Below are 16,978 nucleotides of genomic sequence, written 5' to 3'. Positions count from 1 at the left end.
TGCAACCCTAAGGATAACAGGAATAAAATATTTTGCAGTAGAATTTATTTTTATGGCCACAGCCTTTTGGATAGCAATAGGAAACTGGCCATGCATGCCAACCAACCAGCACTAAAAATGTAATAATTTAAAAAGCAGATTACAGACCCACTGTAACAGTTATATTGAATCTAAACGCCAATAACTTTTATGTGTGGACTAGTTGCAACAGAGAGAGAACATTTCTCCTGATATATTTTTAAAAATACATTATTTAGCATTGAAAATAGTCATTATAGATCATACACAGTATGAGAAGTTTCAAAGGAACACAGTGAAATCTGTTTTCTCAGCAGAGAATGTCTTTTCCATCAAGTTTCGGTAGTAAGTCTTGTGCTCTCATTGGGCCTCTGTGTAACTGCTCATTTAGAACTTGAAGTGCATCTGTGTCCCCATTATGTGCTGGGTGAAATTCTCCAACCTGTGTTATGCAGGAGGTCAGACAAGATGACCACAATGGCCCTTTCTGGCCTTAAAGTCTATGAATCTATGTACCCCTGACTCTATATGAGGAAAAGAGCACTCTGGCCCTTTAAGATAAAACTACAAGTTGCCAGAGTAGCAGGATGATGAATGTGAACACACATCTCGTTTGACATACTTGAACTGGCTTCAGGTTCTGGTGTGATACCTGCCTATCTGGTCGTAGATTGATGCACTGAGCCATGAAGAACTTGGGAATATGCCTGTCTCCACGGGGCAAACCTAAAGATGACATGTCTAGGAATCCCACTGAAAAAAGAGTGCCTGAATCCATATGAAAATGCTATCTAGCATGTGTTGCAGGCATTGGAGATTTCATGCATCCGATGAAGTGAGCTGTAGCTCACGAAAGCTTATGCTCAAATAAATTGGTTAGTCTCTAAGGTGCCACAAGTCCTCCTTTTCTTTTTGTCCCAGTATGTGAGCTATGATTGGCGTGTGTTGAATCAGCAAATCCTTCTGCCCATGTAGGCTGGATTTAGTCTCAAGATTGCCTTCTCCCTCAGGCTACTGGTTGGGAGCTAACTTAGTGCTGCTGGCACTCAGGTGTCCTTCAGCAAATGTAATGATACTCATTAGGCTCTATTTAGAATGTAATGGAAACAGATAAAAAGTCCTGGAGAATATTTGCTTTTGCTTGTGTATCAGAAAAGACGTTTTTGGAAGAAATAGGCTCTCTCATGAAAAACAAACAAACAAAAGATTGGAGGAAGGTGGCAACTTTAGAGCAGAATAGGCTGGTGCCTTCCTTAAGAGATGTCGCTAGAGAGGAACCCCTGCATGGCTGTGTCACTGTAATGGCAATCTGTGTACCATGGGAAACATAGTAGCATTACTATTTATAGAACAAAATAGTGTTGCTGTGGCTTGTCAGATGGCAGCTGCATTACCCACTGGTGGTGATTGAATTGGCTCACGTATAGTTTGTAAATCAGTTTTGGAAAGACACAGGACTGCAAGAACCCGTGGATAAAAAAATGCTATATAAATAATTATTATTCATGAGAAAATTTCAAAGGCAGCTTGTGTTCCATCTAATTCTATGACCTAAAGTTACACTTAATCTGTCATTGGAACTAGAATTGCTCACCCGCTAGAATATTTCTAGTTCTATATTTGCCCTCAAGACCAAACCGTGTGGAGAATGAAACAAAGCTATTTTCATGTTGGCTTATACCCTATCTGCTGCTCTTATTACAGACCCAAATTTACCTCCCTCCCACACATACCTGTTGTTCTCACTCTTTAGTACTGTAAATTATTTACATTGGAAATACAGAATTGTGAAATGAAACGTGTAGAACACGGGAGATGTTTGGGGAACGATAGTCCTGTTATGTGAAGAATTTCAAGGTTTTGAAATTTTGTTTTTGTTCCTCACCTGGATGAAAACAGAATCTTTGAAAAGTTTTTGCAAAATGCAATTGTGTTGAAAAGTCTGTTTTCAAATGGTAAATGTCAGGTTTTGATTTAGGTGTGTCTTATCTCTGGAAATGATCAGAGACTCCACCTTGGACCTCAGAATCTTTTCCATTGCAAACTTCATTGAATTTGATACTTTTTGGCAAAATGTTTTGATTTCTATTAAGTTTTATTTTCCAATGGAAAAATGTTTTGTCAAAAAAATTCCAACCAACTCCATAGAAAATTTTAAAAAATGTCCATATGAGCCGCTAGGATATGGCCAGAAAAAGCCTAATTCTTTTCCCACTGAAGACAAAGGTAAGACTTCTACTGACTTCTATAGTGGGCGTTGGATCAACCCTCAAGTTCGTATGCATTTCTCTTGCACCTGTGAAAAGAGTAATTTCTTATAGGTGCTTAATGATACAATCATTTCATTCACGTTTGCATATGAGAGTTTTGTGGGTGCAAACTGTAAATGCAACTTATGGACTTGCTTCTGCTCCCATTCAAGTCAACTGTAAAATTCCCTTTGTTTCAACTGGTGCAGGAGCCTGTGCTTAAAAATGTAGCCCTGATAGTTTCACTACAATCTAGAGTTTCATGTCCAACTGTTACAGAATCTGGGCTGAGGGAATCCAGAAGTAGCAGATAAATGCGTGTTATGATGTACCTTTGCTTTTCACCAACAATGGCGGAATAGCATAGAAAGTAGTTAAATATTTTAAGAATACAGATACTGTATGAGCCCCCAAAAAGGAATAAACAATATTTTGAAGTTCAACAGCTTTTATTAGTTAGTCTATAGCCTTTAACTATAGATATTGTGATTTTTTAAAAAAAAGGTTTTTACATTGGTCAGATTTGAAAACTGGTAGAGAAAAGCAGCAAGCTTCTGGCTTAGTGTAGGAAGTAAAATGTTTCATAAGTTTGACTGAGCTCATGCCACAGAGCTTATCTTGCTTTGATCAGGCAATGGGAATTGGTTTTCAGTGAGGCCTCATGTTTCATGGCCTGCGCTTTGTGGTTTTCTGCCCCTACACAGTGTCTTAGCAAAACAGTGGTGATGAGGAAAAAGAATATCCTTTCATTTGGAGCTTAATTACTTTTTCTGATAGGATCTATTTTTTCTTGCTCTATAGGCCTTCATAACAGATGAAGGGTTTTTATACCATTTATTTTATCATGCATTAAACAAAAACTTCCTTAATCAATTTTTTTTATAGTCTGTTTATCCTAGTCAGTTTATTCAGAGCGAGAGATCTTGCCAAATTATCTGCTTTACAGAAACCAAAAGAAAAATTAGTGCACTCTGGAATTTTATCAATCTCAGTATTAGAAAGGAAGGATCAGTGCTCTTGGAGCCTGATCCAAGTCCATTGAAGTAGGTGCTGTCACTTGAAATACATGTCCAATATGATATTAATTTATTGGGTCAAAGGACACTTAGAGTCTGTGGTCTGTTCCTAGTAATATCCTAGGACAGTATTAAGATTTAAGAGGCTCCTTTGTCTTTCCAGTTAGAAGAAGAAGGGTAAATGTGGGACATGTGGGGATTTATAATTTCCTATGTGATGTCTCACACAATCATGCTGTGATATCACACTGTAATATGAACAACTTCATCACTTAGAATTATTATATTGTAGAATAACTGACTGTCATTCCAAAGCAATTTGGTGTAACATAAGGAATAAAATGAAAATGCCTACTATAATATTTTTGTACTTGTGTGTGCAGTACATTTCAAATATCGTGTAGTATATAAATAACTAAATATTCATAGTTCATTATTTCAAAGAAGCAGGCTTTTTATTCTTAGCCCAGCTCTATTCTTAGCTATGATCTGTTGCTAATGAGGTGCATATTGTATTTGTGGATAATTTTGTTGCATCACATCAAGGATCTGATTTGCAGTTTCCTGAAAGGGCTACCAGCAGAGCCAGTGATTAAACAGAATATAATGTAAGTTGCAGTGGGAGCATCATCTTAGGGAACTAGCTGAATGTTTTCCATTGAGTGTGCATTGGGATGAAGGAATAGTTCCTTGGTTTCCATCTGGCCAGTGGCACTCAGAGCATCATAAATCTATCACACGCAAAAACATCTATTGCAATGGCCAGTCCTGTGCCTGCTGAGCGTACAGTGATTGAATCACTCCAGATGGTAATGGAACCAACAAGTAATGAGTGATTACAGAGCTCAAAAATCCAGTGGCAATAAAAGAATATGGATTCCTACTCTCTCTTTGCAATGCGCTGCTCTCTCCCAGTCAGGGACTGTGCATAAATGAGACTTAACGCAACTTTATTTTGTAATCATCACCAGAATATATCCACTGGAATATGACTGTCCTGAAGGTTTGATTACAGCAGGGTTTTCAAGATATGTGGCCACTTCCCTTTTGAAGTAACTACTGAACTAATATAAGACCCTGCATTCTTCATGGACATCTCTGCATTGATAGATCATTCTATACCAAAGAGGTTGTAGGTCAGAGTACTGTTTCTTGGACTAATAACCAATTATGTCAGTCTCACCAAAGAGAAGGATTGAACTACTGCAATATTGTCATGTATTTTAGCTGCCATTGAGAAATCTAAGCTCAACAGATACTGCACAGATTGACAGCAGCTAGACAAATTTTCTTTTTTACTGCAGTTTACAAAATCCAATAAAGCTGAGCTGCTGTACAGATCAGTCGGTGAGTTGCCTTGTTTGCTGAGGGTAGCAAAACGCTTGAAACAGAGGAGTTGCTGGTGATAATGTTGTATGTGCTGAGTTCCATACTGATTCATTTCTCAGTTAAAAATATCTTAATTAGGCATATCTTCTTGACATAAATCACTTGCTACTGTGTAACAAATTCCCTGTACATTTTTAAGAGTTTTCCTCCCTGGTTAAATACCCGTTGGTTGTGATCTATAAGTGACTGGTGTACAGGACTTTTTGTCCCCTTTTCCCTCTTCTGTGCTCAACCGAGCACACTAATTGATTCCATATTTTGCTCCTGCATTCCAGGAAGAGAAAACAAAATCCAACCTGTTTTGTCAGATTTCACAAGGAGTTCAGTTGCTAAAAGATTCATTTTTCCTCAGGAAATGTGTATTGCCTGCTGTCATTGTTAAAGATTTAATCCATCGAAGTGTCATGGCACAAAGTACTAAATTTCTCCTCAAAATGTATTAAAGTACTTCTACTGGGCCTATCTATGCTAATCCACCATTGCAACATAACTCATTCCTTTGACCTTTTTAAATAATAAGCAGTAGCTTTTTTTTTTTTTTAAGTAATCAGTGTGGGATCCACATTGCATACCTGTAGCACCTACCTCCTGTTCAGTGGGAGTAATTATTCCATCCTCTTATTTACTTCTCTCTCTGTTCTCATTTTAGGCCTGATCCTGCACACACCCATACACGTGAAAAACTTAACTCATGTGTGCAAGCCCATTGACTTCAGTGAGCCTGCTTATGAGAACAAAGTCCTGGATCTGTGTGTATAAAATTGGGGCTTTTGATTATAGATTTGACAGGGATGTTGTTCCTAATTCTCCTTTCACTTATCCTGTTGTTAATCAGAAGTAACTCCACGGAAATCAAGAGAATCCCACTGATGTAAAGCCAGCATGAGTGAGATAAGAATCAGGCCCCCGTTAGCCTTTTTATTTCTGCCTGGAAAGGCTTACACATCTGTGGCTCTGTAGAAATAAGTAGTAATATAAGAAAGTTACCTGTTTTTTGAAGAGTGTAACTAGAGTGGGGGGTGGGGAAAGGGGGTGGCATCTTTCACATGGATTTGCTCACACACTGCACATGCCATTTAAAATGTAAAAAATTGAAAGTGTATGTCGCTGAACACTGGCATGTCAGTTGGGATGATGTGAGATTTATGTGAGCAGGACCAGCTCTAGGCACCAGCAAAGCAAGCACGTGCTTGGGCGGCACAGTTCCAGGGGCGGCATTCTGGGCATCTTTTTTTTTTTTTTTTTTTTTTTTGCTTCGGGCGGCAAAAAGCTAGAGCCGGCCCTCTATGTGAGGAAACTGAATTTGGGAAAGAGGATCTATTTGGCATTCCCAGAGAAGGGCTGAGAATGCTGTAATAATTGTTCTTAATCCCACAGCAGTAACCTCTCCTTTGTTGCAATCCCCCAGTAATGACCAGGGACAGCCGCCAGACAGTATGTGTAATCTTTTGTGCCTTCCTTCTTCTGGACCATTAAACTGTGTTCTTGTTTTTTAAAAAAGTGGACACGGAAAAGAAGGAAAAATTGGATCAGACTTTCACTTTTTGTGACCTAATCCTGGGCCCCAGTGTGTGTACAGACTAACTAGCCTGTGTGACAGGATTCTTTCCACAGGGACCAGGAGAGTAAAGAATCCCCCTCTCCTCTTCTAGGCTGCCATGCAACTGTAGTAATATAGCCCCCATGCAGAAAGTGCTGCTCCTTCATCTGGAGAATGGTTTTATAATCAGCTAGCCACCCGTCTTTCCTAGCATAGCCTGTACACTGAAGTCCTCTGACCTGGAAACCAGGAAGTCCTACAGAGCTCTATGGTCCACAGAGGCTGTAGATCAAAGTCTCCAAGTGCTGTCCCCTTCCTTTCTGGAGCGGATCCCACCAGTGGGGGCAGGGGGAGGGCTGCTGAGGAGACAGCAGGATTTTGGCCCCCCCAAAGTATGTTAACAAAAGACCAATCAGTAGCTCCTCCAAGCAGACACCCCAGCTTTAGTCAAGATTGACTTTTGGACTGTGAGAAGTGACCTCGAGTGCTTATGGGAATGAAAGGGACAATATCAGAGCTATGCAGCATCCAGTGGTTTTGTTTCACGTGGGTTTGTGTGAACGTTTTTTTTGTTTGGATTTGTTATGAGTCTGCTACCCCTAAGATTTGCAGTTTCCCCAAATCAAGCACAATCTAAACTGTCGATCTTCATATGTTTTCCTGTCAAAGCCAGGTGAAGTGACGAGTTTCGTCAGATTTCACTCAAAACCATAAGTTGGCTGAGGTTCGCCTAAAGGCTTTGCAAATCTCTCTAGAGAGTCTGGTCTGAATTTAGAGTTGGTAACGAAATCCCAAACGGGGTGAATTTTGCATAGTTGGGGGGTTTGTTATAATCATTCCCTACAGCTGTAGTTAATATTCAGTGCCTCATTATGAGTGAGGCTGAACAGTGGCATTGGAAGCGCTCTGATTTTTGCTTGTTGCAGGACGAATGCTATTTATCCACCCACGCCTTCTCTGCATTGGCAAAAGTGGGCCCTTTAATTCTCCCATTGGTACAGCTCCACCCATAGAAGTTAGGACTCAGATGGGCTTAGGCATTTGGTACCCATGTGTTGTCTAATCCTGTTCAGTTGATCCTGTCTGCACTACAGCTTCTACTGTGTGAGGGATATAAGACTTGGAATATCAATGGGGAAAATGGTGACCCAGACCAACAGGGTAGGAGAAAGTCCTGTTGCATTCCTTCCCTTCCCTGTGAGTAATCTGCAGAGGTTAGGGAGGTTAAGTACAATATGTGTTTTTTACTGACTAGTAAAGGAAATTGGGGGATGAGTCCAGGCTTACCTTTTTTGGAATGTAGATTATGTCTCCCCAGATGCACAGTAACTAAAGCACCATCATCTTGGGGGGTGAGGGAATGAAAGTTGTAGATCTTTTCTGGTAGCCCTCTCCCTTCCAATCTTTTTTTTCCCAGATGACTGCAGCATCACTGTGTGAAGGCAATGCAAAGGGGATCAGGGAATGGGACAGAAGATGAGAGCAGGTTAAAAGAGACACCTCTCATGTCCTGACATTTTAGAATTGTTTCCTTTTGTCAATAACTTTAGGGGGGGAAAGGAAAGTATTTTCTTTTTATATTTCGTGCTAGAGCCAATGAATTCAGAGTAAAGGGAAGGTTTTAGTTAATTAATCTAAACCTGATCCCTAGAAGAAGGTTGGAGCCTGATATTTTCCAAAGGGCTGACCATCCCCCATCCCATCCTCTTTAAGTCAATGGGTCTGCAGGTATTCAGCACCTCTGAGTATCAGGCCCACTCCCTTTTCTTATACAGAAGCTGACATAATTATATATTTATTGTGTGTGCATATATAATATACCTATAGCTATATATAGTCTTTCACACAACTTTCACCCAGCTCTCCACTTATACATACTGTGTAGTATAATTCTATTCTATTCTTGTTTTAAAATTTGCTTAGTGATTGCCCCTTGATTTTTAGGTTTAGGTCTATGCTTTCTTATTTTTAGATGATCTGCCTTGACTTGAACCATGTATCTGGGGGAAAAGTTTAGCCACTTTAAAATTTTTCATTCAGTGAAAATAAAACAAAAGCCGTTGTTTGATTTTTGTTCCTTAGATTGTTTGTCTTAGCTTGTTGCAATGAAGCATGGCTTGGTTTATTTTCTTGTTCCCATAGGGTGACAACACAGCTTTCCTGACATATTTTGACTCGGCAGCTAGCCTGTTTAATGTTCAGCAGATGCTGGAGAAGGATGGCATCATATTGGTAGTACAGTTCATACATCACAGCAGGCATTCCATGCTCAATGACATCATGCCCCAGAGCAGTAAACAGGGCTTGGGAGCTCCCTTGCCAATAGGCAGATTCTTTTTCTTAATCCATTTCTTGCTGAAAGTGTACCTGATTCATTCCAGATGTACTCAGATTTAATGATTCAGGAAACTAGTCTCTTAAAATGAGACTTAAACACAATCTTCTGTTGCATTTCTGATGAAGATCTGAATTCCTGTCAGCTTCGAACCACTGGGGCTTTTCACAAAATTCAGTAAGGATGTGAATTTGATGTTGGCGCTGTAATCTGCGATCAGTCAGTGCTCTCTTAAAAATCAGGTCCTCCTCTTCTATGGAGGAATATATCGTGAAAGATTTGTGGCTAATTTAACATTGCCACAAATGCCTTCATTCAGATATATCTCACTATAACAGATAAGAAGAGGAGGACTTGTGGGACTTTAGAGACTAACAAATTTATTTGAACATACATGCTACATAAATGCTACAGCTCACTTCATCAGATGCATTCAGTGGAAAATACAGTGGGGAGATTTATATACATGGAGAACATGAAACCATGGGTGTTACCATACACACTGTAACCAGAGTGATCACTTAAGGTGAGCTATTACCAGCAGGAGACCGGGCGGGGGGTGGGGAGAGGTGGGGAGCGGAGGGGAACCTTTTGTAGTGATAATCAAGGTGGGCCATTTCCAGCAGTTGACAAGAACGTCTGAGGAACAGTGGGGGGTGGGAGAATAAACATGGGGAAATAGTTTTACTTTGTGTAATGACCCATCCACTCCCAGTCTCTATTCAAGCCCAAGTTAATTGTATCCAGTTTGCAAATTAATTCCAATTCAGAAGTCTCTCATTGGAGTCTGGTTTTGAAGTTTCTTTTTGTTGAAGAATTGCAACTTTTAGGTCTGTAATCGAATGACCAGAGAGATTGAAGTGTTCTCCGACTGGTTTTTGAAAGTTATAATTCTAGACGTCTGATTTGTTAGTCTCTAAGGTGCCACAAGTACTCCTTTTCTTTTTGCGAATACAGACTAACACGGCTGCTACTCTGAAACCTATAACAGATAATGGCACTGAGGAAAGTAGTAACATTATGCTCACATGCAGTACTTATTTAGTGTTACTGCCTGGGTCTTTAACTTTTTATTAAAAAACCATTCTAAACAACTGTTCTACTATTCAGTATTAAATGACCGCATTCTTTGGTTGTGACTATTAAATCTGTAAATGCTACAAAATCAGAGGAATCTTTTTCCTATTGTTTGCATGAGCAGAAATAAAAGTAAGTTGTGGATAGGATATGGAGTCAGTCCTAACCCCTCTTCCTCTCAAATGATGGCAACTTCTAGACATTAATGATGAGAGCATTGCAGCTAACACGTCCTTCACTTGATGAATCCTTTGTTAGTTTTCATCACTTGCTAAAGCAACACATACATCCAGATTTTACTAAAGCCTGCAAGCTGTTCATCTAGTTTTTTTAAGTGTATGCAAATACTGTGATTTTGAACTTATTGGGAAATAATTCACATTAATGATGTTTTATTTTTTTTCTGTGTACTTGTGATTACTAGATGATCCTAGTAGTTTGCCATTTATGTCTTGGTAGGAGAATTTGTTTGCTTTTCAATCCTAAATGTTTAAGATTGCAGCATTTGGCCTCTTGAATTCAATGACTACTTGAGCAGAAGTCCCATTGACTTCAGTGCGAGTTTTACTGATGTAAAAATTGCTAGATTTGACTCTAATTGACATTTTAATACCAAATTTTTAGTGGGGTCCCAGCCAGGGCTCCCTTCTATGTGGATGCAATTTTGCAAAAATTGTGTCTTCATTTGTTTGCATCATAATTGTGAGAGCAAATCATACCATTTAGAAAGTTATGTACCTGCAAAGCTGTTATTTAGCCAACTCAGTGGTGGGATTTGTGCCTGCAATTAGTTGCAGCCATAAAAATTCAGGCACAGTTTTTGCAGTTTGTACTGAAACAGTGAGAAGCTGTCATTTGAAATATGGGCCTGAATTTTAGAACATGGTGAGCAAAGATTATAAACAAAATGGGCCAAGAAGATAAAGGCACTAGAAGTACCTCTTTATTTTGTGGGAAAGTCCCGCAGAATTTACAATGATGAATTCATAAGGATCAACTTTAAGGAAGGTGTCTAGAATATCTTACCGCAAATTTACTGCTCAGTCAGAAGTTCCCCAATCCGCTTCAGGGAACTTGTGATGTAACTATGGATATCAGATTCTAGAATCTTCTTTAGCTGTAGGTGGGTGAAGCATAGTGTGTCTTTTCTCACGTTAGCTTGTGTTACCACTTCAATACCATTTACCAGGAGAGCCTGTTCCTATAAGCTCGTCATGTGTGGAAATCAACTTGAGGTCAGTATGTGGGCTGTGTGTAGTACATTGAAAGGATTGGGCTATTAAACAGAGATGGGCTAAAGTCAGAAGTGAAGATGCAAAATCGCATTAGATAAGCCGACTCATGTAAATTAGTTGTTTTCAAGGGTTTCATTCTGAGTTGGAATTGAGTAAAGCAGAACGTGCAAACATAAGACTGGTGTAAGTCCCAGGCACGGTGGTTCCTTGGTAGAAATCCTAGTAGACTCCATGGGAATTCTTGTAATTTAAACTATTTTCAGGGTTGAAATGCTGCTTGGGCAGACAGCAGACTTCCTGATGATACCGTGTGTGCTGCTCCGGGCATTGGTATACCTACCATGGTGCGGGTGCATGTTAAATTAATGGTGGAAGGAGGTTTTTGACTTTGCTGATTGCACCTTATCTGAAATTCCTTATTGGCACTTTCCCCTGACATGCCGCTAGAAGTTTCTTTCTGAGCCACCACACAACTCCTTCCCAATGACATGATCCATGTTTTCCATGGTAACTAAAGGTATGGCTACTGTGGCAGAGCTCCGACCTTGTCCCCGTGGGTCCCACGCTTCCAGGCAGTTTATGCTAACTTCAGAGGCTCACTGTGTCCCTCCACGTAGCCCTTCTCTCTCTCTAGGGCCAAGGATACAGTCTACCGAGCCCTTTTCATCATAAGCCAGCAAGGAGGTTGGTGAGAGAACTTGCACTGTCTATCTCATCCCTACGGGCTTATTCAAGAACAGTTTAGCCTCCTGTCCTGACAGAGGCCTGTCTTCCCCTCCCAGGAGGTGTTTCTGTAGAGTCAGGTTGGGGGGAACTGGGCTCGCCCTCTACTCCGTGTTCCGGCCCAGAGACCCTAAAGGCAGCAGCTGTTGGCAGCTGACCTTTCACTGCCAGAGTTGCTACATTTCCCTGGGCCACTTCCCCACAGTTCCCCCACTTCTCTCTCTTAACGCCTTCTTCACCCTTACCTTAGGGCTCCCTTTCCAGTTGTTTGAGTGTGTCTTCATTACCCAGCTCTTCAGCCGCATTTCTTCTCCTCTGGCTCTCCTCGGCCTGACTGGAGTGAGCCCTTTTATAGTATCAGAGGGGCCTTAATTAGAGTCAGGTGTTCACATTAGCTTAACAGCCTCACCTGACTCTTTGCAGGTTAATTGGAGTCAGGTGTTCTCATTAGCCTAATGGCTTCAACTGACTCTTTGCAGGCTAAATGAAGGCATGTTTCCATCCTAGCCTGGAGCAGCCCCTGCTCTGGTCAGTCAGAGAACAGAAAACTGCTTATCCAAGGGCCAGTATATCTGCCTTCTACTACTCTGCTGTACCCAACTGGCCTGGGTCTGTTACACTACACTATGGGGACTATAGCAGCATAGCTACAGTGCCGTAGCTATGAAGGCATAATCCTGTAGTGTGACAGCCTATGCTGACAGAAGGGGTTTTTCTGTTGTTGTAGGCACACCACATCCCCATCAACGGTAGCTAGGTTGATGGAAGCATTCTTCGATCGACCTAGCTGTCTCTATGCTGGGGGTTAAGTCAGCCTAACTACATCACTCAAGGGTGTGGATGTTTCATACCCCTGAGCCATGTAGCTATGTTGACCTAAATTTTAAAGAGTAGACCAGGCCTAAGTGGAACTGGATTCCTTTTACAATAATGATCAATTCCAGATTGGTTATGTTTAGGCTGCTTTGGCACCTCTGCTTATTTCATAGAATCATAGAATCATAGAATATCAGGGTTGGAAGGGACCCCAGAAGGTCATCTAGTCCAACCCCCTGCTCAAAGCAGGACCAATTCCCAGTTAAGTTTTCTAACTTACATTCAGCATGCGCCCTTTTACTTCACTCCATTACCTCCATTAAACTCCTAGTAGTATGTTTTTGGGTGTGTTAACATTTTCATCTTATGCTTATTTATGAACTTTTCTGGTTCTAGACTGGCCAGAATGCCTAACTGTACTGCAAATACCTAGTGACGAGTGTGTGTGTGTGAGTGTGAGAGAGAGAGAAAATAATGTGGGATAGATATATTACAAGTGTGTTGGGAAAGACAGATTTAGGATAAATTGATATGTATGTATGCATGCATGTATGTACGTATTTGCACTGTGTTAGCACCTAGGAGCCCCACATCCTGCTAGTTCCTTCACAAACACAGACCAAAAAGACAATCCCTGCCCCAAAGAACTTCCAATCTAATTATTATTCAGTGGATGGTTATAGCTTCTTAAAATTCCTTTTCAGCATATAGTTGCTTTCTAGATGTTGACTAGCCCTCTTTGGTTTTGTCCTTTTCAGCAGAGGAGCTCAAAGTAAGAGGATTTTCAGAAAGTTACTATAATGTTAAAATAACCTTCCATTTTTAGGAAACAAAATAGAAGAGCATTGATCTTTGAATATTACTATAACAATACTTAGCCCCTATGTAGCACTTTATCATCAAAACACTGTATAAGCCGTAACTATTTAATCCTCACAATAGCTCTGTGATGGTACAGTAGATTAAAATAAGTTTGAGTAGCAGCCGAGTTAGTCTGTATCCGCAAAAAGAAAAGGAGGACTTGTGGCACCTTAGAGACTAACAAATTTATTTGAGCATAAGCTTTCGTGAGCGTAGTGTGTTAGTCTCTAAGGTGCCACAAGTCTTCCTTTTCTTTTTGTAGATTAAAATAAGTATCTCAATTTTACAAAGATGGGTTAAGTGACTTGCTTAGGGCCAGCAAGATAGCCAGTGCCAGAGTCAGGATTAGAACTGAGACATTACTGGCACCCAGTCCTGTGCTGGTACCATTATGTACACATCTCACATGTGATACGCATTTTAATATTGACTTTAGTTTCGTAAACAATTGAAGGTGGAAAGAAGAAAGTGAGTGAGTAGCAAAGCACTAACTTGTGTGTTCACTTCTGATTACAGTGTTGATGAGAAAACCCGCTATCTGGCATTGGGAGCAGTAAAGAACATTTCACTTAATATCTCCATCTCTAACATTGGGGACGATGCGTATGATACCAACGTGTTCTTCAATTTTTCCAGGGAGCTCTTCTTTATCAAAATGTGGCAAAAGGTAAGAAAGGACAATCTCCCCGAGGGCAGACTTTGTAATGTTACTGGTAACATACCTAATGGACCTGGGGACAAATTGAGACCCACCGTTAAATAACCACATCTCCAAGGAATTTTGAGGTTGTACCCGCTTATCTTAGGTCTTTACTTAAGCTATTTGTTTTGTGAGTTTAATCTGTGTTGATGATGGACTCTGTATTTCTACACATCATATCGGACTGACCAGCTGCTGCTGCTGAGATGGCTATGGGAATGAAAAAGAAAGGTGGTTGTTTAGAAAGAGGTTGGTTGTTTTAGAATTCACAGTAGAATGTTTGGGATTGAAAAACTAAGAGTCTGAGCTTTGATTTCTTCCTGTTTAGATTTACGTCTTTCAAATTTCTCATGAGCATAATCTGATGTAGGATCTAAGTTCTTTAAAAATAATAATTGTAATCATCTTTTAAAATAGAGGTGTGCCAGAGATGGTTCTGAATGGAAGTAACACATGTTAAAGAAATTGTGAAGAGCAGACACTGTAAAATATAAGGGGAATTTTTATCATTTACTTTTATCCCAAATGGCTTTCACAATTGTTCCCTCTTTGGTGAAGCTCTGTCTGCTGTTGCTCGTTGGTCACATCATGCTGAGCTAACACAGAGAAGTTAAAAGCTACAGCAAAGATGCGGCAAAATATATGGGTGAAATTCTGGTCCCATTGAAGTCATTCAATATATTTTAAAGACTGACAGTTTTTTGGTTATAAGGAAAACTCTTCCACTCTAGGGTGGGGGTGGGGAGGTTCGGGAACACTTCTAATGGACAGTAATTCTCCTAGCCTTCAATTTTGAGCATTATATTCCATTTTCAGTTACTTTTACGAACTTTAGAGCAATAGTTTTGTATTGTAATGTGCCGCATCAGACAAAGTACATTACATGTATGCTGTAGCTCTTTGTCTAAACAAACAGAAATGACATCTGCCAGTATGCACTGTGATGTTAACGGGAGTTTAACACATAGATTTCTAGGGATTGTCCTGGCTGCCATTGGAGTGTTTCCATTGACTTCAGTGGGAACAGGACCAGAACTCAATATATGTGCTTTAAATAATTATTTTGTTTTGTTCTGTAGCTAGGGTAGAGTATCTTTTACACATGGATTAATTAGACCACTAGAGGCACCTCATTTGTTCCTTTTGGCAAGTACTGTCTGGGAACAAGCTAAAGATGATACTGTTGCCCTCGATGCTCTAGCTTGCACCTGTGTCTAACACCGTCTGGAGACAGATGTGAGGAAGCAATTTCTGGAAGCAAATGAGAGATTGCTTTTAGGTTTATTTCACTCTTTAGTGAATCTTTCTAATATAAATTAGAAATTGTTAAGAAAATGTTCACCACAGATCAAGTGAGCGTATAGTCTTACATTTTCAAAATCCCTTTCCTATACTGGTTGCACTGTAATCTCCGCTCTTTTTTGATGTGTCTGCAGTTCTGCCCCCCCCGCCCTCTTTCCCACTCTCCTCTCTTTTTTTTAACAACTAACTACTTTGTAGAGTCTCAGTGACAGGAGTGCTGTTGTGCAGTTTTACTCTACAGCAGGCTTTCACTCAGCTCTCTCATTAGGATAAAATACTCTGCCTTTGGCCTCATAGTTTATCCAGATGGGAACTGGATTATAGCTGTGCAGAGACTACATCAGTACCAATGTTACTTTCTCACTAACCTCGGTGGATATAATTTGTCTGAAATATTCTTAATCACAAATTCCATAGTTCATTCCCAACTTCTGACATCTATACTCAGTACACATTGTAATACTTTTTAAAAAATACATATTTTGTTCCTGGTTGAAAATTGCCCAGGCAAAAATCCAGACATAAAATACCAAATAAAAATGATGACTCAGAAGAATCCCCCTAGTGGAGCAGTTTCTGAGTGAAAGAGTCTATTGTTGCATAGAAACGTTTAGCAACAACTGCCATTTAATGATTATCACCGAAGTGGAGAGGGACCAACTACATGATGATCTTTCTCAGCAGTTGGGAACGTTAGGATAAAAAACACATGGCTAGCATGATGGGCTTTACTAATCTGCCTCTGACATTCTTCTTGATGTACGGTTAAGTGTCCCTCAGGTTTGTTTTCAATGTGTCTCCAGAGTATTGCTTCATAGATTTTAAATACAATGAACTTGCAAATGGTGGTTATAACTACAAGTGAGAGGACAATAAGTTGAGACTTTTAAAAAAGCCATCTTCTTAGACAAAACAAAATTGGTGGTATAAGGGACATTGAGACAGAATGCCTAAGATTATTGCTTAAGGAAAATGTTGGCCTAACTCCGTAATTATTAAAGTAACATTTATTTAAACAAATGTGTTATTGTTGCTGCCTTTTTTTCTTGTGGAAGCTGAGCGTGCATGAACTATGACAGTGACATTACTTGGCAGAGCTACTGCTGCTTCTCATCGTGTGAAAAAGAGTACACTGACTGATATTGAAAAGACCTCATTTATTCCCCTCTCTGTTTTTTCCTTTTACTCTACAGCCAGTTGTCCTCTGTGCCATGGATGAAAGCCCGAAGTTTTCTTTCCATAGCCTCTGACAGTCAGTCCTTTAATTGGGAGACACATGAAGCAGAGGTTACTCTAAGGGATTGGCTTTTCAAACCTGTACATTTACTTTTTATTTTACTGCATCTCGAACCTGTTGCTTCTTTCAGTTATTAAACAGACTCAGCACTGATTCTCAGCTTTGCTGATCACACGACACACTTCTTAAAATGTGAAAAATGTTCAAATATAGACTGTAGTCACAGTATGGAAAACCAAATAAAAATATAAAGTAGCAGTTATATAATATCTATGCAAATAACAGAGATTTTTATATATATACACTTTAAAATTCATCTCTATATCACTGCCTGTTAAGGCTGTCTCATCCTTCTCATGATAAAACCCTGGGTTCAGTTGCTTATGGCTTTGCCAAATTTTAACCATTTGGGCTGAAATTTTTCATTCTCGTTATCTGTCTCAAACTGAATATTGTAGGAAAATGTCAGCCAAAAGGGTT

General features: G+C 39.9%; 1 protein-coding gene across 1 annotated transcript in view; it reads left to right on the top strand.

Annotated features, from left to right (window-relative positions):
- The window catches only part of ITGA9 (integrin subunit alpha 9), a 288,835-nt gene that overhangs the window by 166,949 nt on the left and 104,908 nt on the right, over positions 1-16,978 (top strand). Inside the window, exon 18 of the mRNA XM_074945393.1 lies at positions 13,776-13,926. Coding sequence (XP_074801494.1) covers positions 13,776-13,926 — 151 coding nt within the window. The remainder of the gene's footprint in view (positions 1-13,775; positions 13,927-16,978) is intronic.

The sequence above is a fragment of the Natator depressus genome, chromosome 2 (assembly GCF_965152275.1).
Source record: "Natator depressus isolate rNatDep1 chromosome 2, rNatDep2.hap1, whole genome shotgun sequence".
NCBI lineage: Eukaryota > Metazoa > Chordata > Testudines > Cheloniidae > Natator > Natator depressus.
The sequence above is the reverse complement of the archived record's forward strand: the minus strand, read 5'-3'. Positions and strand labels throughout refer to the sequence as shown.